Source organism: Trachypithecus francoisi, unplaced genomic scaffold (assembly GCF_009764315.1).
Source record: "Trachypithecus francoisi isolate TF-2019V2 unplaced genomic scaffold, Tfra_2.0 Lachesis_group5, whole genome shotgun sequence".
In the NCBI taxonomy this organism is placed as follows: domain Eukaryota; kingdom Metazoa; phylum Chordata; class Mammalia; order Primates; family Cercopithecidae; genus Trachypithecus; species Trachypithecus francoisi.
In genome coordinates, this window is record NW_022681470.1 from 105,527,045 (window position 1) to 105,555,010 (window position 27,966).

A 27,966-nucleotide genomic window follows, 5' to 3' on the forward strand; every position below is an offset into this window, starting at 1 on the left:
ACCCTGGATTTGCAGTCTCTGAAATCAATGACAACCTGAAGAGGACACCATCACCTCAGATGCCTCAGATGTGCCAGCTTCCCACTCCAGGCTGCAGCTTACCAATCTGCCCATAGGCCATGCTGATCAGCCTCTCATTCACAAGTTTGTCTGTTTTGGGATTTCTGGGCTGTCTCTTCATGATGTCACTCTCAGCCTGCTCATAAGCCAGGGAGATGGCAGGAACCTGGGAAGGGGTGGGGAGAAGGAATTTAGTTACTAAAAATAAGGAAGCTAATATGGTGAACCTTTTGTTATAAAATTCTTGCCCTCCCATTTAAAAATCTTTTAGGTGAAGTACACAAAAATAAAGATTCCCATCTGATGTTAACTGTTGCCTTGAAGAGCGGTAATACTGATTCTGTGATGCTGGGATTGGGACACACACTGGATATTGGTCCTGAGAATTTCTTTTCCCAACACCAGCCTCATGGATGCCGGGAGCACAGTGCCAGTGAATGAAGACACAGTTCACACCTCACTACTATTGATCTGTGGCTGTTGCGACACTCACCATGTCAGTGCCCAAGTCAATGCAGAGGATGGTGACAGTCCCCAGTGGTAGTGGAATATTTGCAATAATAAATATCAGGAAGGGGGTGATCTCAGGAATGTTACTGGTTAAGGTATAAGCAATGGATTTCTTCAAGTTATCAAAGATCAGACGACCTATGAAGAAGATACTGTTAGCTTATGAGACAAGCACATTGGAAACTGAACATATCCAAGAAATATACAGAAATGCATGTTAATGGGCAGTATCTGAATAAGATCTTGGTGTACACCTTAAACAGCTCTCACCTTCCTCTACTCCAGTCACAATTGAGGCAAAGTTGTCATCCAAAAGAATCATGTCAGCAGCTTGCTTGGACACATCTGAGCCAGCAATCCCCATAGCAACCCCAATGTCTGCTTTCTTCAAAGCTGGAGAGTCATTCACACCATCACCAGTCACAGCCACGATAGCACCCTACCCCAGAAAAGGGAAAATGGGTTAATACCAATCACTGTTTCTAGTGATGGAAATAAGTGTGACGCATGCCCCCTCTGAGCACTCATTACAGACACTGCTCCTTTCCTACTGAGACTATTTATGAAGCCTGAGAACCGTCATAGGGAAGTATTCACACAGGACCTACACCAAATAACAGAACTGACAAGTGACAACAAACATAGCCCCCAGCATTAACAAGGGCCACTCAAAGTAATGACTCTGGTGGGTGGCACTCCAGAAAATCCCATTCCTGTATGCATGCCCAGTAGTCTCCTGACCACTCACATCTCTACTGCAAATACTAGGACTCCATATCAGATGACTCCACGGAGGGGTCAAGCTCTGGGACACAGTGGGACACCTGGACTTTAAAGTCCTTCTGTCACTACTAAACCATTAACAAGTCACCCTCTCTATGCCTGGGAGCTTCCTACTGGCCTGTTTTATACAGAGTCTAATACAGCGAGGTTTACATCCATCAACGTTGCTGTGTTTCCACTGGAACTCCAATCCCTAAAGCCAACAGTGCCCAAAGCAGCCCGATCCTTGTGCTGGCTGACCTGTCTCTGGCAGCCTTCCACAATGATGAGCTTCTGCTGAGGGGAGGTCCTGGCAAACACTATCTCAGTGTGGTACTTCAAAATGTCATCCAGCTGCTCGGAGGTCATGTCCTTTAGATCACTGCCATGCACTACGCAGGCCTTGGCATCCCTAGAATTAGGACAAAAGAAAAAAAAAAAGTCCCTCATCACATCACCAGTACGTGTCCATCAGTCAAGAGGGGATATTCTTATGCAGATCACTTTGTAAACAAAACAAAGAAGGAATTTTCCCCAGCATGTAAGAGCTATTAAGTGTTCAGTACTTTACAGGTTACAGAGCATTTTCATGTATTTTATCTCATTTGAGGCTCATGACAATCTTTGGGGCAGGCCTGTCTGTATTCTTTCCCTACCTTTATAAGACACGCTGAAATATAACCAAGTTTTAACTGGGTGTGGTGGCTCATGCCTTAATCCCAGCACTTTGGGAGGCTGAGGCGAGCGAATCACTTGAGGTCAGTAGTTCACGACCAGCTTGGCCAACATGGTGAAACCCCATCTCTCCTAAAAATTTAAAAATTAGCCGGGCGTGTTGGTGGAGGCCTGTAATCCCAGCTACTTGGGAGGCTGAGGCAGGAGAATCACTTGAACTCAAGAGGCGGAGGTTGCAGTGAGCCAAGATCATGACACTGCACTCCAGCCGGAGCGACAGACTGAGACTCCATCAAAGAAAAAAAGAAATATAAGTTTTAGACAGTGGCAGCGCTGACACAAGACCAAACCCTCCTCTAACCCTAAGATAGGGTGAAAGGGCCCTAAACCTTAAAACAAAACCAATATGCTATTACCTATTTTACTTCATTGCCAAGTGTTTCCTGTGTTTGCCTGAACAACCTAAGTAATTGTCCCTTCCTTATTTTATTTTGTTAGTGTGGACCTGGCAAGTGTCAAGGTGCTAGGTGCTAGGCAATAGAGCTCAGTGGTTAACAGCATGAAATCAGAAGCTAGACTGCTGAATTTACTACATGACTTCACCAGTTCTGAGGTACTTCAAAAGCCTCTTGAATCCCTAGCTTCCCTGCTCTGCAAATAATAGGTCACCATATCAAGCTCTTAGAACAGTAAATACCATCTAAATGCTAATTATTATGACTTGCTCTTACTTAAAATCCTCCTTAGGAATGACAAGGTTGCTTTCTGGCAGTGCAGGTACATTTCCTACTCAGAGCAAGCCTGGATGCAAACCATTATAGAACCACACTGAAGATTTTAAACCATCACTACTTGCTCAGCAGACTGTGATTTGAGCTTCCTGCCTTACCTGGGGTTCACCTGGCTGACTGGGATGTTGAGGCGGGCAGCAATGTCTTCTACGGTCTCATTGCCTTCTGAGATGATGCCCACACCTTTGGCAATAGCTTTAGCTGTGATTGGATGGTCTCCTGTGACCATGATGACCTGTAATAAACAAGACAATGTGTTGAATGCAACTGCCAAGTAAATGACCTTAAAGTCTTATATCCAGTAGGCAAGAGTAAATACTAAGGATGATTCGGCTTAGACTATCAAAAGGAAAGGAATGCAAATATAAAACTAATAAACATCGATCAGCCAACAATATAAACATATGTATCCACAGAAAGGAAACACAAAGGCAACACCAGGTTTTATCTTGGTACACGATCACTAGCATACACAATGTCTATTTTTCCTTCTACACAGTCACATAAAAATACTTGAAAATTACTAAACCAGCAAAAAAAAAAAAAAAAAAAGATAAAAATCTGATGCTGGTGGGACTGTGAAGACACCACATGCTACATGCTATTGGCACAATTTGGAGGAAAAGCAACATGTGACAAGAATTCAAAATTGTTATTATTTTTTGATGCAGTGATTGTACTTAGAATATACTTTAAAAAGAGGTAGTCAGAGTGGTGAGGAAATAACTTCTACAAAGCTTTTCAGGGCAGTATTAATCCTGAAAGCAGGCCGGGTGTGGTGGCTCACGCTTGTAATCCCAGCACTTTGGGAGGCTGAGGTGGGCAGGTCACCTGAGGTCAGGAGTTTGAGACCAGTCTGGCCAACATGGTGAAACTATATCTTTACTTAAAAATACAAAAATTAGCTGGGCGTGGTGTCGGGTGCCTGTAATTCCAGCTACTTTGGAGGCTGAGGCAGGAGAATTGCTTGAACCTGGGAGGCGGAGGTCGCAGTGAGCCGAGATCGCACTATGACACTCCAGCCTGGGCAACACAGCGAGACTCTGTCTTGAAAAGTAAATAAAATAAAATCCTGAGAGTAAAAAACGGAAACAAATCACATACCCAGCAACAGGATTATTAGTGCACTTGAGTAACATTCAGCTACTTAAAAAAAGACGGATACACAGAGGACACCAAACACTCATTAACAAACAGTTAACTGAAAACACAGAAGATATGCCATTCATTGCATAAGGTACATTAATTTAGAATAATGCAATGTTTTAAAACTTCAAGTCTTTTGCTGTTTTTACTTTGCTTACATTTCTTTTTTAAACAACTGCTTTCCAAAAAATTTTTAATTTCTCGTGTGTTTACACCATCATTTTAATACTATTTGGTCTTTTCTGGGTGCAAGTAAAGCTTTGGAGATGAGAAATTAATACTCCAGGTGAGATAAAACAGTTGGCCATCCGGACCTCAAAGGGCAACATTCACTGAGTAGGGTGTCCCAAGGCACTAAGAGATGAAGCCAAGGAGGCGCCTGGGCACTACCTTAATTCCAGCACTTCGACATTTGCCCACGGCATCAGGAACGGCCGCCCGTGGAGGGTCAATCATGGAGATGAGCCCAACAAAGCACAGATTATCGACAGGGAAATTCACATCGTCGGTGTCAAACTGGAACCCTTCAGGAAACTGTTCATCTGGCAGAAAGAGGTGGCAGAAACCTGCGAGGAGGACAGGAGCCTTTGAAAATTTCAGTGACGCCAGGCGGTAAGGACAACAGCAGCTTATTCAGCCCGCCTACCTTTCTCTGGAATGTTTACTTTGGAAAATTTTTAAAGTCTGTATTTTTATAACAGAGTGAGGGTTTTGTTTAACATTTATGAATGACAGAGTCACTGAAAGAAAAAAAGCATATGAAAGAGAGAATCCATCACACCAGGCCTCAGAGGAACTGGAAATTGTTTAATGTGGAGAAGACTGAATTGATAACACTAATTTTGAGCACCAGGATATTAGGGTTCTAGACTTCCCCACTGATGATGACACTAAGTTATTTGGATTTGGCAAATCATGGAATTATGTGCCTCAGCTGCTTTCTCTGGAAACATCAAGGCCATTTAACTGAATGGCCTGCTCTCTTGTTCATTTAACTGAAACACATTACTGAGCACCAATATGGGACATCCTACTAGCTACTTTTGAGGATAAGTACAGATCAGATGCATTCTGCCCAAGGGGTTTATCATCTAGTATAGTTAATACAAAAATCAAGATAATGTAAGACATTCCTTTTAATGTTGTATGAGGTTACAATGATCTTTAACGTGCCACGTAGACTCAAAGAAGAGAGATTGCTTCCACTTTTGGGGTGGTGGAGGTAGTGAAGTGAAAAATACTTAAGAGAAGATAGCAATCCTTTGGTTCGATAGACACATACGAAAGATACCATGAGTTAGATTTACCCAAGTTAAGAAGAATAGGAAGCATTATATAAATAATGAATGTAGTATCTGTCAAGCTACAAAGTATTATAAATACCACTTCCCCAAATACATTAGACAATGGGTGAAGTGAACTTCTCAGCCTCAGTAGCTGTCAGGGTAGAAAAAAATAGATAGCATCTTAGACTAAAAGTTTACCGTTAGTCTAGTTTCTGAGCTGAGCATGTAAGTGCTCATGTAAATTCACAGCCATTCCAAGGCAGTCAGGAAATAGTATGTTTAATTTAGACACACTAAGAATTAATTACCTTTAATTTAATTAGGCTTATTATTCATGTCCATAGCAACAAAGGTTAGATAAGAAAGATCCTCTTCCACCATTGTGTTTTTTAAAAAAACAAACAGAACTGACTAGCATGAGACCAAAGGTCTAAGTACAAGTCAGAAGCAAACCATCAGGACGTTGTTTCTCACAGCCCAATACACTGAACATTTCTCCAGCACTTACTGTTTTCAAAATGATAGGGGGCAAATAAACAAGTAGGAGGATTGCCCCTGAAAGACACAGAGGAAGGTCAACAAGACAGGGAGGTTCATAGGATCACTTGTTAACTGTCTACCAGACTAGGTTACTTGATAGAAACGTGCCCAGGCGCTTTGTTACCAGGTTGTCTGCATACCTAGGACTCGTTCTCCGAGGCCCCCCAGCTCCAAGTAGGCATTCTGAAAGGCATCTTTAAGCTCCTCATCCAGGGGCTGCTCCTTGCCGTGGAGAAGGATAGAGCTGCAACGGTCTAGGATCCTTTCTGGGGCACCCTTCATCACCAACAGGTGTCGGGGCTCTGACGTGTTGGGGTTCTTATGAATGGACAACTGTGAAGGATTGTTGAGATATAAACATTGGACGGTTGGATGTGTGGCAGTCCATGGTGGAAAACGGAGCTTCATTTACTATTTAGTATTTGCTATAAAAGACCCAAGATCCCTTCTTTCTGAACTCTGAAGTATCTTATACCTGTAACATACTCTGACTGCTACAGAAAAAGAGCACTATGATGTATTCATAAATTCCTGACACTTGTTCACATTAAAAAATAATACATACAGAATTTCAGAACACAGGGATTGGGGCACACTTGTGCACACACACCTCCAGCACCCTCCCCACATGCCCACACCCACCCCAAACCAAAAGTATTCAAAAGGGCTCAACAGTGTTTTGCAAGAGGCTTCATTTATCCTGCTGATATTCAACTAAATTATGACATTCTATATGTAATCAAGGGTAAAATTTAAAGCTAAAGCTTATAAAACTCCAAAGGGAGAATATTTCCTCTTCCTGCTCATGTACCTCCCCTTTTTGTCCCCCAGCTTGCCCTCGCCCTCCGTGTACCCATTGATCTTCAGACCTGGTACTTGTTGGTGGAGTTGAAGGGTATTTCGACGATTTTGGCGTATCTTTCTCTCATCTCCTTCACGGAACCACAGCACAGCTCTATGCACTTTAAGAGTGCTGACTCAGAGGCATCTCCTGCAACTGCCCGCTGTGAACAGAGACATCATCTGTAAATTATCTCCAAAAAATTTCACTGAGGCATCACTGAAAAACAGGAAAAATAACTCAAGACACATTCCAATCTTGTCAGAGGTAGCAAAGCACGGGCAAGAAGGAACAGCGGCGTTAAGTGGGACAGAAGTCCCTCTAGCCCAGACCACTGCTGTTCACAGTGCTTCAGACTCAAACCCAATGTCCTTCCCCGGCCCACAGTAGCTTCTAGTGAAAGAAGGGTGTGGGAAAGTGTCACCTTCCCTAGAAGAGGTATAACACACCCATCCAACCTACTGCAGTCTATTTCTGTCTTCCCCCGGCCTACTGAAAAGTCTCAAAGCCAATGCTATTCCCAACTACCTATTTCTGGTTACTTATCTGAAAATACCAAGTGAGAGACTAAACATTTATAGCACCTTTCATTACCGTAGAATTCATAAGAAAATGCTTAGGGTCTCAGGACTGGGGACAAACTGCCTGTGTCAAGGGCAAAGTAGAAGACTTTACATTCTAATCATAATTGCGCAAAATTAACTGGGCCTGAAGGATGTGAACTGAAAGCTATTACCAGCTCCAACAGTAATAAAATCGAACCATGTAACATTTTAGTCAAAGCCCATGCTTCAGGTGACACATATTATCTGTGATACATGATGACACACTTATATTTTGACATACTGAAAGCATTTTCAGTTGTAAACAACTTTTATACAGGTAAGCCTTTTAGAACTTTAACATGTAAGGCTGCATATGCAGATGAACAGATCAATGCTCAGAAGTATAGCAGCTGCACAGAGCAAGAAAGTTGGCTGGGTTGGAAAGAAACACAAAATAAGTGGGGGACATCTTAAATAAAAGCCAGCTATTTTAATAAAAGCAAAATAGGGCTGCTCCCCACCCCCCCCCACTTTTTAGTAATAATGCCATCAAGATGGCCCAACTCCAGAAATACTTAGAATACAGCTTCTGCTACCTTTCTGGGGTTTTTTAATCAGGAAAGATTTGATACTTGTGGGACCTGATGCTCAAAGCCCAGAACATTTCCACTTTGAGGTAAAGAAAAACATGAAACACTTATCTCAAGTTTTATCCCCAAGATAAACAACATTATCCTCAAATCAACATCAATTCAATGCCAAGAAAATCTCCTTTGCAGAATAAATGAGCCCTGTCCTCACCACAGAAGGCATCTGAGTTATATCCAAGCCATATTACCTTTGGCAACTTAGTTTATACCCACAACTACTACAGGCAGCTTCACAGAGAATGTGGGACCCAGAGAGCCTCACATAGCTTTCTTCTCCTACAGGACTTTGTACAATTCACGATCCTTCTGAGACTGCATCTTTTCACTTGGGCAGCACAGTAAAATCTCAATCATTTCAAACTGCATCAGAATTCCACAGGCTAAGGCTGGGCTTATTTTGGCCTGGAGCTTATTTTTACATCATTAGTAAACAAGCTAAGAACCAGTAAGATAAGATAAGCTGAGCTATTTCAGGAAAATAAATGTCTTAAAGGATTTACTGGAATCTACTGTATCCTAATATGCAAATACGATTATGGAGTCACTACAGCCCTCAGCTCTCACTGTCCACTAGGTTAGGTGATAACATAAACTCAGAGTAGTAAAAGCAGATGAATTAGGTTTTTCACCAATAAAGACTGTCTTCCATCTCTTCCCATCCCACTTTGGTCAGATTTTTACTGCAGCTTCCCTTTTTAATCAACTTATATGGAGCAGGGGGTCCTATAATACATCAGGATCTACAGGCAACATAATGTAAGTTACAGCAAAGTACTGCACAGACCACTCCAAGTGTTCTACAGTGAACAGTCACACAGACCACAAAGGTAATTTGCTACTTTTAACACTCAAATGGCAGTTCTCGTGTGTGTCTACACACCCCTCCAAAAGGCAACCCATTAGTTAACTTTTGAGCATACCTTAAGAATAGGTAGGTTTTCCTGGTTAGCCTGAAACACTGCCCTGTTACAAAGACCTGCAATTCTGGACAGAGCAAGCCAGGTAACTGAAGTCTTGTCAAAAGAGACACCTGATGGAGGCAAGAAAACACAACAGAACAATAATGCATTAACTTCAAAGGCTATGTTCTCATTTCTCCTATTAAAGTCCTATAGAAATTTGCAGTGATACATCTCATTTCCCAGTTAATGAAACCAATCACATTTTAGGCATTCTTCAATCACATTTGTAGGGCAATTTAAAGTTTCTGCTAACATGCAAAAAATCAAAATCCCATACCCTTGACTCTTCACTAAATGATAAAAAGAAAGAAAGAAAACGCTGTCATGAGCATTAAAAAAAAAAATTTTTTTTTTCATGCAATTTCTTAAAAGAAAAAAAACCAAGTGCAGCAGGTGGCTGAGGTGTGTGGTAGCCCTGGCCTTACCACTCTGATTCTCTGTCGTATCAGCTTCATGGATTTGATTGTCAAACCACATGTGGGCCACTGTCATCCGGTTCTGAGTCAGAGTTCCAGTTTTATCCGAGCAGATGGTGGATGTGGACCCCAAGGTCTCCACAGCTTCTAAGTTCTTCACTAAGCAGTTTTTCCTCGCCATGCGTTTGGCGGTAAGTGTCAGACAGACCTAAAAAATATAAGGAAGATTATTACTTCACTCAATCAGGTTGGAATTCTACACAGATTCTTGCTATACCCTAATGTGGAAGAAATTTGTCTAAAATTAAATCTCTCCAACCTTCTTCTGAAGTCTGAAGAAATAGTAAGGGAAACCCATACATGAGGCTTCCCCTTCCTTCCAGAGAAGCAATCTATTAAGATAAATAGTAACAGGATTCTACCCTATTCTATCCCCCTACTTGATCCCAAGTTCTTCTCCTTTCTCCACTGCACTGTTCTGGACCACGTGATAATTTAAAAAGAAAATGTATGCTTTGGGGTTATCTTACGTATAAACAAATGCTGAGGTTTTTCTCACCATCAAAACTCACCATATGATGTGGCTCTCAAGAAAAACTGTATCAAACATCCAGAATAAAACATAAGCTGGCAATATCTTAGAGTAGGATAGCAGAAGAATGTAACGTTTATGCAAGCTGATCTGAGTCAGGGTGACCATCACCTGCCTCTTACCGTGACAGTGGCCAGCAAACCTTCCGGCACATTGGCTACGATGATACCGATGAGGAAGATGACAGCCTCAAGCCAGGTGTACTCAAGGATGAGAGAAAGGATGAAGAAAGACACACCCAGGAACACAGCCACACCCGTGATGATGTGGATAAAATGTTCAATTTCTGCAGCAATGGGGGTCTGGCCTCCTTCGAGCCCAGAAGCAAGTGTGGCAATTCTTCCCATCACAGTGCGATCCCCAGTGTAGACAACAATACCACGTGCGGTGCCTTAAAAAGAAGGGGAGGAGGAACTGTACCTAATTGTATCTAACCTGAAGGAAGCCACAGATTTTACACAATTACACAGCATGGCTAAAAAACAAAAAGAGTTGGCAAAAGCACACTTTTAAGGGCCAGACTTTTGGTTGTACATGCTGCTTGGCAAAGGGACTTCTCTCCATTAGCAGGACAGCAGCTCCAACACCCATGCCAGACTGGTGTTGACAGAAGAGGCAGGTGGAGGGAAGGGAAACTGCCGTAAGGTTTCCTCCCAGCTAGGAAAACACCTCTGCTCTGTGCTTGACACAAGTTGTCAGAAATGGAGCCAATAAAACAAGAGATTGTGCCTATGGTTTTGATTTTGTTAATGCCCAAGAGAAATACCACACAGTGCTCAAAGTGCCAAAAAACGGCCTACCTTCAACACAATTGGTTGAAAAGAAGGCAATGTTCCTCGTCTCCAGGGGGTTTTCATTTGTGAAATCTGGAGACCTAGTCTGGGGTTCTGATTCACCAGTGAGTGAGGAGTTATCCACCTGTATGTGAGGAAAAGAAGAAAAATGTCATGTGAATATACCGCCTTATCATGGGCTACTGTACTCCTCAAATCCAGCTGCCCAAACAGCAGAGCTAGCCATGAGGTTTGTTAAAATAAAACATCTACCTTGCAGCCATTTGCAGATATGATTCTGAGGTCAGCAGGAATTCGGTCTCCTCCTTTTACTTCCACCAGATCCCCAACCACAACATCCTCTGCATTTATGCTCATTTTCTCACCATTTCGAATCACAAGGGCTTGCTTTGGAAAGGAAACCACTTATACCGTTAGTGTACCAACAAAGAGAAGGTAGTGTCCAAAACAAGAAAATAAAATTAAGAATGGTCTATAATCCTAATTACCTGAATACATAACAAAGATACTATTCACTTTTTTATTTACACAAGTTACAAAAGCTTCCTCACCAGTTTAAGAGATACTGCTGTAACAGTGTGCCTGTGTTCAGAGTTTACATTCAAAAGAAAGGCTACCACTTTTTGGGGTAGAAGGAAAACAGGTTGTTTTGGGGCGGAGTAGAAGACATCCATCTCTCTGATGGAGTCATGTAATATTTGGAAAACCTTAACTTCACGCTAATTCACAGGCTGACACGCTTGGGGCTGTCAAGTCATCCACTGGGGAAGGACAAAGCATCTGGTACCTGAGGGACCATGTTTTTGAAGGATTCCATGATCTTTGAACTTTTAGCTTCTTGATAGTAGGAGAAGCAACCAGTTATGATGACAACGGCTGATAGCACCACACCCAGGTACAGCTGGAAGGGAAAAGGCAAGTTAGGGCCCGTGGCTCTACACAAGAATTAGGGGCATTCAATTAATTTTTTGACTGAATAAAAAACAGATTTTTAATAGAGAAACCAAGATTTCAGAAATATAGAACTCATGTTTTCTTATTTATCCTTCTAAAGACCACATAGAAAGGGTCAGAAATGGAGTCAGTCACACCAACACTGGACCACTAACTGGACTTTTGGAAATGTTCTAGATGCATCAGTTTCTCCTGCTTTATAAAACAAACACTGTTTTTCAACCAACTTGTGGATTTTGAAAAATGGCCCCAAGCATTTCTGGACAGGTGGATGTGCCAACATTAAAAGCTGTGCTCTGCCATCCAGTGGGTGGCGGCTGGGCCTGAGCAGAGCTGCCTGCTGACAGCAGCACATGCAGGTAGGCATCCCACTTGGAAGAGCATCTACAACGTGGGTGGTAGAGAGAGGAACTGGAAATGAAGGAAGAATGGATGGGCCTCGAAGGCAACAGCTGCTGACACTATTCCTCAGTGTTCATAACCATTAAGTAAAGAGTGGTAATTGAGAATAAGTGGGAGACAAAGACGGAGAAGATATCTGATGTGTACTACAAATCCATGTGCTGAATTACAGAACTCACATTATCATTTTGAGGTTCCTCTTCTGTAGCAGCTTGGATGCTAAAAGCCAAGAAACAAAGAATCGCTCCAATCCACAGTAACATTGAGAACCCCCCAAAGAGCTGCCGACAAAACTTGATCCATTCAGGAGTAGTGGGAGGGGGAGTGAGGGCGTTGGGACCATCTCGCGCCAGGATCTCAGCTGCACGAGCAGATGTTAATCCCTGCGAAGCAGTGGAATATAAATAAGGCAAACTGTACCAGCACTTACAAGCCAACATACCTATCTGATAGCTGGACAGCTGCAATAAGGATTTAAGGAAGAAACAAAATGTCCCAAGCTAGAGAACCAACGTAAAACCTAGCAAATTCCTCCATGAATAATTCTGCTGATGAGCCAGGCTCCAAAGGGTTCAGGAAAACAATATGCCCACGTTTCCCAAGGAACCCGTAACACCCAGATTAAAACTCTTTAAATTGATCCATCAATAAATCTGAATCCAGCCTGGTTTCTTCTAAGTTTTAGATCAAGGGATTAATGCCAAATTGCATTTCTGACAAAAAGGTATCTATTTTCACAAATCCATTCAGTTTTGCAAATTAACAGCTTTGAGTTTTCTATGTATTGATTCTGTGGGGAGGGGGAAAAAACCCCTCTACAAACTTCAAAAGAGAAAAAACTTCCTGTAGAAATCCATTGGGTTAACAGCCAAGTTTTAAATATACAGCTTGATTCTTTACTTGTCTGGCAGGCAAGGGCTCACCTCCATGTGCATTTTAGCCAACTCCCAATAAACCTGTTGACTGAAAAGTACTCACTGGAAAAATCCACTCTACCAAAGCCTGCTATTTTTCTAATGGGTCTTAAACCCAAGATTCACTGACAGCAGGCAATTATATATCAGCTCTCATTGAGAGGAAAATATGATCACTTTTATACTCTCAAAATATCAAGTCAAAAAAAATAAAATACTTTTGTCTAAAGAATCTATTTATCTGTATTTTGTGCTCGTTACCAAACATTTGAGTGCTATCTACATGCCAGGAACTGAATTCAGTGTTTTAATTAACTTGTTTAATTCTCATGACAATCCTTTTTAAGGCATTATTAACCTCATTTTACAAGTAAGGAAATAGACCCACAGCATTTGAGTAATGGGCATAGGTTGGAGACAGCACACTTCATTAAAACTCTAATAAAAACTTAAGTGAGATGTGAAGTGGCTATAGAGACTGCCTGGCACACCGTGAGCAGAGTCACTGTTGGCATGTTGTTCTGAGTCGAGTAGAGGCCTCCTCTTGGAGCTTAAAGTGCCTGTGTCAAGAAAAACGCTCTCAAACCACGTTCTTCTCTACTCTTTCTTTTTTCTTTTCTTTTCTTTTTTCTTTTTTTTTTTTTTTTTTTTTTTTTTTTGAGACAGAGTTCCACTCTTGTTGTCCAGGCTGGAGTGCAATGGCGCAACCTCGGCTCACTGCACCCTCCACCTCCCAGGTGTAAGCAGTTCTCCTGCCTCAGCCTCCCGAGTAGCTGGGATTACAGGCACACACCACCACACCCAGCTAATTTTGTATTTTTAGTAGAGACGGGGTTTCTCTATGTTGGTCAGGCTAGTCTCAAACTCCTGACCTCAGGTGATCCACCAGCCTCGGCATCCCAAAGTGCTGAGATTACAGGCATGAGCCACCGCACCCGGCCTCTTCTCTACTCTTACACCACAACAATCAACACAGAAGATGACTTCTGTGACAAAGGTGTGGCAGTTTCTCCCCACCACCAAGATATCCTCCAGTTCAATTCCAACACTATCTACCTGGAAAATCAGAAAGGTGGAACAAGATTAGAGTCCTGCCTTGTGGCAGATGAAAGGAGGGCAGGAAAGAGATCCTGTTTCTTGAAGCCTGACACTGAGGTCTAACACACCCAACATTATAACAAAAGACTGTAATAAGGGCTAAGGGAGTTATGAACCAGGAACTGTGGACAAAAAACAATATATATCAGAACACCACAGTACCCATGGCTCTTGATGCCTTACTGAAAAAATACTACATATTAGCTTGCTATTCAAGTTATTCCCAGACTTTTCAGTGATTATCTGGAAATAAGACACGCCTAGACTATTTACTTTTATAACATTTGTTACACATTTAATGTCAAAATCCTCTAGATAACAAGGATACATAACACGTATTTTATGAAAAGGTTTCTTTAAATTTTGTACAAAACAATTTACAAATAAATGATGGAATAACTACACAAATGATAGTATAACCATAACACACTACAATGGACTAGCTGGGAAAAGTACAAAAATGTGAACTGTTGAAGATTCAACTAGGTGAAATATTCAACTGAATTTAACAAATGTAGAAAAATAAAGGGAAAATTTATCATCAAAAGGTCAAGGCATAAGCATGGCTTTGAAGCCAATTGCAAGTCCTGGTGTTCCCCCTTACTGGCTCTCAACTACTATAAAATAGGGAGAAGAAAATAACATCCACTTTCAAAAAGTTTCAGGGAAAAGAAACAGTAGCATACAAAAGCCCAAGCTCTGTGCATGTCACATGGTAGATACGCAGATGGTGTCTGTCGTTTTCTTACTAGAGCCCCTGAGGTTAGACCTGTATGTAATACAGGGGAAAGTACAATACGGACAACTAGGATTTTGTACAACAGCCTTCAAACGAGAACATACCCGGCTCAAGTCTGTTCCATATTTACGATGAAGTTCATCAAGGCTAAGTTTATGATCATCCTAAGGGAAAAAAAATAGAAACAAAGAAAATAAACAGTGTAGTATAAAAAAATGACAAAAAATAGCATTACTCATTACTATCATTAAGCTTATTAAACGAAGTGCAGATGTTTTCTTCAGTGCAGAAGTTGGTACGCTTTCACCATCGCTTCGTGGCTTCACAACCACACAGCTATCATTGACAGCTCTTCACTGGAGAATGGCCGAAGCTGAGTGACGGTCGCCCGTTACTACTTGCCGCAACACTTCAGAGAAACCCAGCAGCTCTCAGGATTCTAGTAAAACCTTATCTGCCTTCTCTGATAACCAGGTCAATTCTAGACAGGTTAAGTAGATGGAAGCTTCCATAGCCTGGAGAGGCTGAATTTCCCAATGTTTGATATAATACAGAGAAAAGCAAAGACTCATGATATCAACCTAAGTTCCTTCTGTTGATCTGTGGTTATGCCAGAGTGACTGCATTAACTTTTCCTACCCTCTAACAGCTTTTAAAAAGAAAATGTTCAATATTAACCTCTACGACAAGATGAGATCTGTACAGCTGCTATGATCTCTTTTAATATAAAGCAGTTCTTTGACTGAAGAATACAGTGAGGTCTGGGGGATTAAAAATCATGGATTTTTAATAAGGATGGAATACAATATTCCTCCTAGTACTTACCATAGAAACTTCTTTCTTCAGTTCATCCATGTCCCTGTCTTTTTTGCCCTTTTTGCCCTTTTTATCACCTTGTTCTGAAACAGCTGCAGGCTCATACTTATCACGTCCAACCTGTAGGAGAATATGGGAAAAGTAAGGCTATGAATTATCAACTCATCTGAAACTGAAAATTCTGGAGCAGGGGATTTTGGTAGTTTTTAAGGTAGTCATAATTTGGAATAGTCATTAAGATAACAGTCAAGAAAATGTATGCCCGTATATTGCATACTACATAAGAAAAGCAATCCACTATTAATACATTGGCTCAAGATACATTCTCTCCATCCAAGAGCATTAAGACCAGTGGGAAACTCTTAACACCTCTGAAGCCACCGGTAGGCTTCAGAATGGCCCTGCCAGCGCCACTTCCATTTGGGGTTAATGAGATTTTTGCTATCAAAATCCCTATTCTGCAGCCTTCCATCTTCCCTACTGAAAGAATGAAACTAACTTTACATTATTAATTTAGAGTACAATATTGTGCTTATGAGTCCACATTCTCAATCAGACAGGCTTGAGTTAAAATCCTGGGCTTTACCACTTACCAGCAATGTATCCTTAGTCAAGTTACTAGCTCCTACATTTCAATTTCCTCTTCCATAGCGTGGAGATAAAGAATACTGCCAACCTCACTTTGTGTTTTTAAGGATTAAATGATACAATACATCTAAATGCTAGTACTTTTATGTTATTTATATTCTTTGCTTTGCAAATACATGATTACATATCAAATTTAAGTATCTTTAGTGCTCACATAAGAACACTCACCTTTACCAGCTTCTCCTATTAAAAAGTCAGCCTAAGACTCCTTAAAATTCTTTGCATAAGAGATTTAAAAAAAAGGAAGCCCCCACCCCATTCTGTAGCCTGAAAATAAAACCTCCAAATGAAAGTCTCTGGAAATGTTTTGACATAAGCAGGATGTAGGAAAAGTGTGTGCATTATCACATAATTCACAGGATCCACCTACGCCTCTCGAAAACTGGAACAATTTTTAAAGAAAATGTTGATTCTATAGTTTAAATTTAGATTGTTCCACTCCCCCACCCCTGTTGAAAATCCTTGAGCTTATCTACACAAAGCCTGAACTTGGTGCTCCAAAGCTCAGAGGAGCAGAAGAGCCCCTTGTTCCAGACACCTCCCCCTGAAGCAGCCTCCCACAACTACAACTTAAGGCCAAAAAGTAGACATTAGCAGTTTTCTTAAAATGCATGACATATGGTGTTATTACTATTATTTTGTGGTTCTTCCTTACTCATTTCTAACTTTCCTAAGTGCATTACCAGCTACTAAAGCAATAATTAGTAACTCGTGTCCAGACTATAATTTTATTGTGCTGAAATGAAAAAAGAAAAAAGTATATGTGTGTTTCAGTCATAACTAATACAGTTGCAAATAAAAGACAGTGTTCACTTAAATTTAAAAATAGGCTCTTAAGACTCCAAGGAGAAATCCTTCTCCAAATTCACTGGTGTGGCCCCCATGTAGAGACATACTATTTACCTTTTTAACTTCTGTGGTCACGTGTGCAGCACTACTTGACTAATAACTTCTTCCAACTGGGTGGGTTCTTTAGTTTCTATCTTATCTATTAATGAAGCAGGTCTAAAGATAGTCAACATTCTTGACATTCTCTCCATTATGGAGCAACCACATTTGTTGGTGCCTCTTTCAGTACAGCTCTTGGTGCCAGAGTTTAAATGCAAAATAGTAACACATACAAATGGACAAATAAAACAAAAAGGAAAAGGCAAGTCATCTACCAGAAAGGAACCACAGCTAAAGTAGTATTTCCTTCATACCTTTAATGAGAAAGCACAACACTTAAAAACCATTTTAAAGACATTGACTAAGGATCTCTGAAAGATTTATGTGACCACTCTGTATTGATTTCCTTTTTTGGGGGGGGGGAGGGGGATGGAGTCTCACTCTGTCACCCAGGCTAGAGTGCAGTGGCACGATCTTAGCTCACTGCAACCTCCGCCCATGGGTTCAAGCAATTCCCTGCCTCAGCCTCCTGAGTAGCTGGGATTACAGGCTCTCACCACCATGCCTGGGTAATTTTTGTATTTTTAGTAGAGGCGGGGTTTCACCATCTTGGCCAGGCTGGTCTTGAACTCCTGACCTCGTGATCCACCCGCCTTGGTCTCCCTAAGTGCTGGGATTACAGGCGTGATCCACTGCGCCCAGCCTGTATTGATTTTTAAAATACAGCTCACAGATTCTCTCTGAGCAGGATGAATATCATTGAAATATATTTCAATAAATGAAATAGTTATAACCCCTCAAACTTCATCATCTGGATGCTTTGCTTATTCTCAGACTTCCAATATCTTCCACTCCAGAAGAGAGAGGATTACTAGAGCAGCTAGGCTTTGAACACGTTCCAAGGTTTTACCCCCACTTACAAAATAAATATCTTGCCCATAGCTTCACCACTATCAATGCTAAAGTTAGTTGGGAATCTAGATTCCCTGATAACTCTCCCTTTTCTTTATCCATTCATGCTAGGTAAGGCAAAGTTTTAAATGAGGCCATTTGTGGGTGAGACATGGTAAGTATTAACAAGTGAAACTGCTTTTTCTTCAAAATTTTAGTTTTTTCACTAGGCAATATGTGTCTAGAAGAACCAGGCAGCTTATACAATTTAGTTCTTCTCCACAAGTAAAATAATAACTTAATATTAGCTTACCCTGGTGGGAACCAAATATTACTTAAGTCCCTATCAGTCTCAATTACCACAGTCTCAAAGCTGCAAAAATTCAGAGTCAGGGAGTACACACTGGGTGAGATGAACAGTGGCAGAATCAGGGCAATGTTTCCTTATTATTTTTTAAGGCATTTGGGAAAAACAAAGGTCATGGGAAGGGTGAATGATAAATCAACTACAGTGACCTTCCTGCTCATCTGGGCATTGGGCACACACTTCTACTTTTTCAGTTAGAAAGTTCAGGTCACTTCCACCCTCCCAGAGGACTGGGAGTGATTAATCCTCACTCTCACCATGTTCCATGTAAGGGCACCCCCACCGCTTTGAGCATCTCTGAGGAAAGGTACAATGGAAACTCAATGGATTACACCATTCTCTAAAGGGCCACTCATAAAAATGAAGTTGGGTTATGGTTTCTCCCCCCCCCTTCCATTCTAATTTAGGAAGTGGAAAGTCACAGCAAGGGCAGGGGTTTACCCATGGCGACACAGCTTAGCACAGCGTCATCGTTTCATCCTGTGCTTCCCATGGATTCTATCCTCTCAAAGATTAACTAAGCATTTTGCTATTTGATGTGGGTAGAGGGAAAAGGTGCCCAAGAGATAAGAAGATAAAATTCTTGACAGGAGGAACCAAGGTTAAAACATGTAACAAGGTTCACTCACTAAAAACGTATACCGAATCCTCACAGTCCTCACAATGAGTGAGACATCCCCAAGACCTGCTAGAGCTAAAGATGTTGCTTCCTCTTTTTTGGCAGTTAGCCATTTAATAGGGACAGGGTTGGGGATAGATATGACAGATGTAGAAATTATCCCAAAATAAGCAGGAGCTTCCATCCCAGAGGTGTATCGCTTGAGGTCTGTATAAGCTACAGCCACCACCAAAGGCCTTCATACCCATCCCAAACACCAGCCTCCAAAAGGGCAGGATGTGAAGGCTTTCTCAACCTGCATTTTCCCCACCATGTCAGCACAATGTCCCGTGGCCAGCAGGGAGCTCAGAGTTCTTCAGACTTCTGAAATTCCTGCTGAAAAAGTCTATAGAGGGTACTTGAAAGTTCAAGACCCGCCCCCCCCAATCCCTTCAGACAAGTCTGCTAATGGTGTTGAGTCTGCCAATTTATTCTAGTGTTGCCACATGCTGGCTACATGACCTTTGCCTGTCAGCCTCAGTTTCCTCATCCCTAAAATTGGAGTAATACTTGGTATAACTATTAAAGAACCTAAAGAAGGCATTTTCATAGTCTGATTAGTCAAGAAACCATCAACTCTGAAAAATAAAACACCCAAAAACTGGACTATTTCCAAAGCTCACAAACAAAAGCTTTTGACTGGCAAGAAGGGCCAGGACAGCAAAAGGAAGTGCCCCAAATGCAGCCCATTTCAGAGTTGCCAAGAAGACTGTAGAAACGGCACCTCTGGACATGATGTGGCAAATACCACTTTAGCAGGGAAGTTGTGTGATGGACTCTGACCCTGCTGGTTCCCTAGAGGCTGCCAAGTCTGGGCTACCCTTAATATAAAAGGTATGGGGGAGGGGTGCTTTCTTTTCCTGGACGATACATTTTTAAATCATCCAACACCATTGTGTATGTAAAAGTATTCTCAAAGCACTACACAAAGGCTATTATTATAACTTGGTCTTAATTAACATATACATTACTGCCATTTTTCACTTTCTACAAAAATTCTTTTCAAACTATTGAAGAAAAAACTCCTTTGGCATTATTTTTCATTTGGTCTTATCAGTGAAAACTTAAAGAAAATAACAGTCAAAAAAATGATCTGGCCCAGTTTATTACATCTCCATTTGCTCCTAAATGACTAAGTAGTTTAGTTTATGTGCAAGGAATTGTGTAGCCAGGGAGTGGAGGGCTAAGGGATGGCCGGGGTTGAGGGAGGACACTGTCATAGTACCGTGGCTGCTATCCAGTCCCAGCAGCAGCACATCACTGCAGGAGCAGCAGTTCTCTGCAGAGGAAGAGGAGGTGAGCCTGAGGGGCCACCATGCCTTTATATTCCTTCTCTTGCCCACCCAAATAAGCATGCTGAGAATATAATTTACCAAGGCCAAAGCAGTAGGTCCCTTTGTGAACCCAGTTTAGTATATCCAAACTTGGGCAGCCCATCAGCCAGCAAGGGTCAAAGAACAGCGACAGATCTAGCCAGCAAGTTCCCTTAACCCAAAAGAAAATGACTTGACCTTCCTCCCCAATCTGCCAGCATGTCAATTCTTAATGAGCCTGACAGCCTACCCTACCTGCAGTAGTATACATCCATGATCATTCAAAAAATAAAAATTCTAAAAGGTGTAAAGAATCAGTACAGTTTAGATATACTTTTGTTTTTACAGTTATTAAGAATCAGAAAAAAACTTCAGTTTCTTGAATGGAATATTCTACCTCTACATTAGGCACATGGGTTATGAAAGGTTAAAACTTTCTGCTTATTCCTTAACTCTCCCTATTTGCTGACCACCTTACCTCCTTTTTTCATTTTACCAGAGTGCTCTGGTTTGAGACAACTGATTAATAATCGGCATATGCGTTATGAGAGGACCAGAACAATTCCCAGTAAGTCCTGATCACTCCTCAATTAGTACCCTGAAGCTTAGGCTAGGAAGGAAAATGGCTGCCAGGCTGAAAAGGATAAAGGCTGTCCAAGGCCCTAAAGAAATGTCACATGAATTGAAATAATAAAACAAATATGGTGCCATGGAAGCATCACATGGAAGATAAAATAAACACACAAGAGGATAACCCCCCCAAAGTGCATTAGGGACCTGCCCGACCTGGTAACATACTAGAAAGAGAAATCACAGCTCACTGATCCACACAGCAAGGCCCACTGAGTCACAAAATCTTACACTGATTATCAGGCCCCCAAACAATACAAGTCCCAAGGACAAAGCACAAGCTACCATGAATCAACTTATCACATCACCGAGACAGCCAATAGTCATTACTAAATAGGGTTTGAATAAAACCAGAAAGAGATCACGTGCAGATATATTTCAACATAAGTCACAAAGGAACTAGTGAGTGAGGTCTAAAACCAGATAAAGAGATTCACTGTAAAGTCACAAAGGAACTAAGGAATGAGGTCTATTGGTGAAAAATCCCTTTGCTCAGGACCCAAATAAAAACCAAACCAAAGAGAAAGTATAGGGTGAAGGGTACTTCTTTCCTAACACAATCTGCCATCCGAAACACCAAATAAATACGAGGAACTTCTTGTGGATTCCTGACAACAGATTTCAGCACAACTAATGAGGTGAGTCATATGCAAAGAACAGTCTCTCTCTGACTCCAGCCAAAGAATACACACTTCCTCTCATACACTCAATTCATAGCAACGTGAGAAAGTTCAGACCTGACTAGGTTCCATATCCTTCCTCCAAAATATATAAATGAAGGAGAGTTTTAAAAATGAGTGAGTAGGTTTTACAGTTCTCTCTACTGCACATTCTCATGTACTAGACATGTACTTTCAGTGTAATCTAGAATTGGACAGCTCTGGCAGGGATGGGAAACATTTTGCCTGGTGTTTTGTCGTCCAAACCCAGCCACTCTGATTACTGTGAGCCCATCTGATCTGACACTCGGGTTTCTTCTTCTAGCCTGTTGGCTGGCAGAGAGCCCTGGGCAGCTAGAAGAAGTCAGCACAGCACAAATGTTCAGTCTCCCTCTCATCACAGAAGGCCGAAAAGCCCATTTTATTTTGCAAGACTCGGAAAACGTAAAAATGATCATCAACTGCAAACAAAGTCCTTCACCTGAAAAGTGAAAGTAGACAGAAAGATGCTATTAAACAAGAGATTTGCTTGTTTAGCAAAGATAACAGTTGCAGTAATGTCAACTGACACCTCTACTTGACTTTCCTATGAAGGGCAATTAACATTATTTCCCATTATTTTCAAATCTTAGTATGTTCTCATGGTGAAGGAAAAAACTGCTCTCTAATTTTGAAAGGGCTAATGACTTACTGACGAACAGTAAACCCAGTCTGTAAAGATTTGATCTTCTCTTGGCTCTAATTACTGTACCTATGTAAGCCCAATAACAATAGCCACAACTCAGGCTGGCACGGCACTCCTTCCATAAACATAACATAGATTACTTCACTTGATCCCCAGGATGAGCATTCTATCCAAGAGCCAGATGAGAAACTGAAGCTTCAGGGCTTTTATTTTATTTTTTAAACCTGTTTGTTTTTGAGTGAAGAAACTAATTTTACTTTACCATACAAAATCCTTCAAAGCTATTTCAGTTAAAGCCTTTCTTATTCTTAAGTTTAGATATATTTAAAAGAACATAGCCTGATTTGAATAGAAAGTCACTTATCTGTTCATGTGTTGCTAAAATAATCAGAAAACAATGACTGAGGGTACTGGAATGGAGCATGGATGAATGCCAAGTCTATTGTGCTATAAAATGTTGAATTCACTTTTATTTTTAAATGCAATTTAGGAATAACGTTCCCAGAAATCTGTGTATTTTAAGTGTTAGCCCTCATCTGGACAAACATCTAACTGGATTTTTAAAGGCATCTTTTTTTGGGGGGGGGCTCTCAGGTTTACCACTCTCTCCCCATCTTCCCAGGTTTAGGAGGCAGGCCTCCCCCTTTCTTACCCTCCCACCTGCAGGTGAGTCACTAGAGTGTTACAAGCTTACTGGCAGGGAACACTACAAATTAACAAACAGTAAGTTACCAAAAGGGATACACCCTTATAAAAGGGTACAGAAAGAACCCAAGAAGCAGGGAACTGTTACACACTGAACAACTGATAGGCAAAGGGTGAGGCACAAGTGCTCTCTCCACCCCCCAGCTCTAGGCACTAGTTCTTCCTGTAACTGCTCCACTAGCTCCCAGCCGGCCCGGGCAACTTTCCACTCTGAGGCCTCTGCCTTACAATGCTTTAAGTCTAAAGTACTAGCTTTATAGCAGCCAGAGGAGCTTTAGTCACACTTTCAAGCTGAGCTCCAAAAGGGCAGTTGATAACATTACCATACAACCAGGATTTCTGCTGACATGTGCATCCCCCACTGCCACCTTCACTGGAACCTTTTTTCCCTGCCCCTCCTTAAATCACTACTCATAAGCTATGATTTATCTTTTAGGTAACTAATATTCAAACTAAATCCAGAATGTAGTGAAGGACCTGGTGAGACCCTCTCTCCTCATCTTTTACACACTTGAGAAAATAAACTTTCCCACATTTCTCAACAGTTATGGTGTGTACCTTTGGTGAGTGAAATAGTTGCGGGTGGTAGGCCTAGTTGAAGGTTTAAGCCGAGTCATTGGCAATAAAACCCAGTAAGAAAAAAAGGGACAAAATCCTATTTCATCCAGGAATGATTCAGCAAGAGCTGTTCTTTCATTTTCTTACCAAATGCTTACGAACTAGACTTTTAAGGACATATAAAACCACCTGAAATATCATCAAAAGCTAGGCCACAAAGGGTACTGAGGAGAGGAGGGGAAGAAATTTACAATGACCTTAAAAATTAGCTGCCGGCACAGGCTTCCTGGTTAACCAATTATCAGCAGGGCTTTAGTCACCACTCCACCCACATTTTAATCCCCATGTGGAAAAATCCCAACATGAAATGTTCTTCTGAACATTTGGACGATCACAATAAGTCACTGAGGACAAACACACGGACAAACACACAGGTAAACTAATGTTCAATGTATCAGAATGCTCAAAACGCTAACTACCACCCAGCAGCCAAGCAGCTCATTATCCCAGTGTTCGCAGCTGTAATTTAATCTTGTGTTTGCTAGCCACTATACATTTTGTTGTAAGACATCTGGGTTTAAGCTCTACTAACTGTTCAGGTGGGTTACTACCGCATCACTACTGTGCATGTGTGCCTGTGTGTGGTTAGAAAAAAAGACATCCAGATACATGGACATAACTTAGTTGCCCAAACCATCTCTGTGGCCTATTAATTCAACATTACAAATACCCCAGTTTCATCTGAAGAACAAGTTTTGAGTTCTGTATAAAGAACTCAATGTTAAAGAGTAAATGTATGTTCAGGCTTGAGGCCACAGGCTGTTCAAGAATCAGGGACGCCTGGTCTGTCACTAGTTAACCGTTTGACCTTGAGCAAGTCACTTCACCTTCCTAGGCCTGGGGCACACATCTGTGATCTCTAACCGCCCCCCCCCCCCCAATTAGCTCAGGAAGTAAACTTTTTTCTTTTCTTTTTCTTTTTTTTAAGGGAGGAGAGACAAACAATGAGCTTTAAAGTGCTTGTTTACAGAAATGACCAAGGGTTTGATGGTGTGGTAAAAGCACAGGCCACTAACCCAGTCTCCATCAGGGGAATGGAGTCGCCCTGCACTCCGCTCTGCTCTCTGATGCCACTTGACCTGGACCGGCCCTCCACGCTGTATGCTTTTAAAAGTGAGGCGAGTTGTGCATTTCCACTTGTGCCTGCTCTCCCCACCAGGTCCAAGCCTTTCAATTATCTCCTTCAAAACTCATTTAGAGTCCCAAAGGAGTGCAGCCTCCCTCTGCTCCTGTCACTCTGTCTACACCCAGAAGCCTCAGGACCTTCAAAGACCTACTCAGTGTCTGCACTGTGCTAAACCCTGGAGACAACGGAGTGTATTCTCCCATTTGTATTCTCTTGACATGGTCACTTTCACCCCATGAATTCCGAGGTTACTTTATGTAAATTTTTCTCAACTGGACTTTGGCTCCTTTGGGGTCCCGGACCCAGTCTCCTGCAGTAGCTACGGGTAATCAAGTCTTCGCTTCAGAAATGCAGGAAAGGGGCGTTGTGATGATATTCCCACCACGCTCCGCGCCGCTCTCCAGCCCCAAGACCCCTCGTTTCCTTCAGGAACCGCCCTTTGGTGCTTTCGCGACGCTGGAAACTGGTAGAGCATTCCTACTACCGTTTGCCTACAGCCTCCAGTCCTTTTTCGGGTTTATTGTACCCTGAGGCCCTGATGGGTCTGCCTATCCTTCAGGGCTCGTCCCTTCAAAACAAATCTGCACGCCTCTCCCCACCGTCGGATGACAACTCCAGCTGCCATCGGTACATCCTGTGTTTACGAAAAGTGGCCTAATAAAACCCTCAAAAGTATACCTTAAAGGCCATCTTAGGGCAGTGAAGACACACCCTTTCTGGCACCAGCCCGCCCAGCCGGCTCCGCACTCGGGAGAAGCCAGTTTTTTCCTTGGGGGAGGGCGGCCGCCTCTGCGCGGAGCCAGCTAAGCCCCAGCGCCTCCAGGAGAAGGAGCCCCGAACCCGAAGGCTGCCCCCGCCGGCGCCGGGGCCGCGGCGGGAACGGAGGCCCGGGAGGGGGCCCGGCGGAGCGCCCCAGGGGAAGGGGAGGAGCGCGCCTTTCCTCTGGGCACGGAGGGCGGAGGGAAAAGGAAGGAGAGAGAAGGAGGTGACGGCGGGCGCAGGGAGGGGAGCCGGGCTCAGGGATGCCGGCTCGGTCCCGAGGCCGCCCCACTGCAGCTCGCCCCCCTCCTCCCGGCCCCGCGGCTTCCCAAGCACCGCCTCTCCGAGCCCCCGGCCCGCTCGGCTTCGGGGGCGCGCAACCCCCGCCCGGGTCCGCTCACCCGCCGCCGAGCAATGCTGCGCTCCAGCCCCTCGGCGCTCCCTTCCCCCGCCCCCCGTTACTGCGCTCCCTCCATTTCCAAAGTGCGTCGTCTTTTAAGCCGCGCGGCTTTGCCAGCCCACTCCGCTCCGCGCCGCGCCGCTTCCTCCTCCGCCGCCTCCCCCTGGCCGCGGTCGCCCTCCCTACTTCCTCCTCTTCCCTCGAGGGCTCCCCGCGCCCCCTCTTCGGGCGCGCCGGACACTCACCCCCTTCCCCATGGTGGCGGTGCTCGGTGCCCGGCGCCGGGTCCTGTCGCTGGAGAATCAGAGAGAAAAGCAGAGAGCAGCTCCCGGCCGAGCGAGCGGGGCCGGGGGAGCAGAGTGGAGGGAGTTAGGGCTGCCGCGGGGCGGGAGGGAGGGAGGGCGGCCGGCGGCTCGGGCCGATGCCGCCGCCGCTGTTGCTGCCGCCGCCGGGGCTGCTACCGCTGCTGCTGCCACGTGTCCGCCTCCTCCCGCCGCTGCTCTGCGCCCCAGACCCCGCCGCAGCTCCAGCCCGCGCCTCCTCCTCACTTCCTAAAATATGCAACCTGCGTGCTGGCCCCGCCCACGCCGCGAAACGTCACCGTTACCGGAGCAACCTGACACCGGCAGCGGGCCTGGCTCCGCCCCTCACCAAACCCCGCCCACGGGCCCGGACAGCGCCTGCTGCGGCCAGTCCCGGCTCCCGGCAGGAAGGCGCCCGGGCCCGGGACGAGCGTGTCCACCGTGTCCCGGGAGGGCTGCGGGGCGCTCCTGCTGGCTGAGTAGCAGGGACTCGGCGGCATTGGCCCTCCCACGCCCCTCCTCCCGCCGCCCTGCATGACCCGCCTGCTATGTAGGGCCCAGGAGGTCCGCAGTGGGTGCGGTACGGTCTCCGAACTGAGCTCCCCCAGTCGCCGCCGACCCGGCACCAGAAGCCTTGAGCGGAACGGCTTTTCCAGCGCTTCGGGGATCTCCTCTGGGACTCAGGGATGCTGAAGGGGGCTGGCGCTCGGGTGTGATTGCAGCCAGGCCTGACTGAGGGACTCCGCCCCTCTGTGGAATCCAGGCCTCGCGCCCACCTGCGGATGGCCTCCCTAGGCGCTTGGTGCTCTCTGAGTGCCTCCTCTGACTTGGGGTCCTCTTTATCCACTTCCCGCTCCGTCATAGCTGGGATGGATCTGAACTGGCATGGCCAGAAGTTTCAAGCGCCCTCCTCCCACCACCTCTCTTTCTTCAAGATTCCAAAATGAGAATCCAAAGGGCGACCAGAGAATTCATTCACGCTATTGTGTCAATGTAACCTGCTTGTCCAGTTTGAGAATTCTCTTTTTAGGGAAGAAAAACCTGAAACCCAAAGGAATGCATATCTTTAGCTAGAGGAGCTAAATCAAGGGGTAGGCGTTTGAGGACTTGCCAGGTGCCTCTCCACGACTCCACCTGTCAGGGCAGCATCTCCAGCACAGCCTTGGGATCTCTGGTGGGGGGACAGGAAACTACCCCTCTCCCCGGATATCCCTGGTTCCACTGCACTTTGGGGCTTCTCTGTCATTATAGGTTTTGCTTCTTAGCAAGAGGCTGCAATGGCTGAAGTTCTCCAACATTTTAAAAAACAAAGGATTATTAACAAGATTTGCAGGAAGTCAAGTATTCTGAGAAAGGCCAGGATATTGACTTTCTAAGCAAAGGTTCCTAAGTTAAAGCCAACTCTATCAACTTCAAGTATTCATGTAGCATGAACAAACAAGGATATGACGCTGGAAAAAATGGGGAAGGAAGGAAAGAAAGGAAAAACTAGAAACTGTGTTGTCAGTTACATCATTAGGGTAATTCTCATCCCTTCTTAGAAGACAGTTTCTTACTGGAGTCTGTTCTTCCTCAAGAATGTATTTTTAAGGGTTGATGTCTCCTACAGTGATCTAGAGACTTGGTTCAATCATTCCAGGCCATGGAGAGCAGAGGAATTGTAAATAGAATTCAAAACCCTGACTGCCTAGAGAAGAGCCCCCAAATTCAGAACAGAATTCCCTAGGCTGTTAATTCAACAGAGGGTTACAGAGTGTTCAGGGATCCACCTCTAAGCTTCTAGAAAATGCTTTCTTTACATGCTCGGAAATATAACTGATAGCC

General features: G+C 43.6%; 2 protein-coding genes across 3 annotated transcripts in view; one reads left to right on the forward strand and one right to left on the reverse strand.

Moving 5' to 3' along the window:
• Window positions 1–26,368, reverse strand: part of ATP1A1 (ATPase Na+/K+ transporting subunit alpha 1) — a 31,527-nt gene extending 5,159 nt beyond the window's left edge. The window contains exons 1-18 of one of the 2 annotated variants that reach the window (XM_033198198.1): window positions 26,086–26,368; window positions 15,503–15,613; window positions 14,782–14,841; window positions 12,106–12,309; window positions 11,358–11,471; window positions 10,823–10,957; window positions 10,577–10,694; window positions 9,899–10,167; window positions 9,194–9,392; window positions 8,727–8,836; window positions 6,640–6,774; window positions 5,911–6,103; window positions 4,335–4,510; window positions 2,897–3,033; window positions 1,594–1,744; window positions 841–1,009; window positions 554–708; window positions 103–226 (exon numbers count right to left, since the gene is read on the reverse strand). In XM_033198198.1, coding sequence (XP_033054089.1) covers window positions 103–226; window positions 554–708; window positions 841–1,009; window positions 1,594–1,744; window positions 2,897–3,033; window positions 4,335–4,510; window positions 5,911–6,103; window positions 6,640–6,774; window positions 8,727–8,836; window positions 9,194–9,392; window positions 9,899–10,167; window positions 10,577–10,694; window positions 10,823–10,957; window positions 11,358–11,471; window positions 12,106–12,309; window positions 14,782–14,841; window positions 15,503–15,613; window positions 26,086–26,097 — 2,572 coding nt within the window. In that variant the 5' untranslated portion in view covers window positions 26,098–26,368. Of the gene's footprint in view, window positions 1–102; window positions 227–553; window positions 709–840; window positions 1,010–1,593; window positions 1,745–2,896; window positions 3,034–4,334; window positions 4,511–5,910; window positions 6,104–6,639; window positions 6,775–8,726; window positions 8,837–9,193; window positions 9,393–9,898; window positions 10,168–10,576; window positions 10,695–10,822; window positions 10,958–11,357; window positions 11,472–12,105; window positions 12,310–14,781; window positions 14,842–15,502; window positions 15,614–25,359; window positions 25,726–26,085 lie in introns of those variants that run through there. The other variant, XM_033198199.1, reaches the window with a different exon arrangement.
• Window positions 26,081–26,602, forward strand: LOC117075656 (homeobox protein ARX-like). The gene has a single exon (XM_033198200.1). It carries the CDS (start codon window positions 26,096–26,098, stop codon window positions 26,393–26,395), a length of 300 nt encoding a protein of 99 aa, XP_033054091.1. The 5' UTR covers window positions 26,081–26,095; the 3' UTR covers window positions 26,396–26,602.
• Window positions 26,603–27,966: the final 1,364 nt, after the last annotated feature.

Bases quoted from the DNA above. Each gene is read 5' to 3' on its own strand.
- LOC117075656 (XM_033198200.1), top strand. From the start codon at position 26,096: ATGGTGGCGGTGCTCGGTGCCCGGCGCCGGGTCCTGTCGCTGGAGAAT.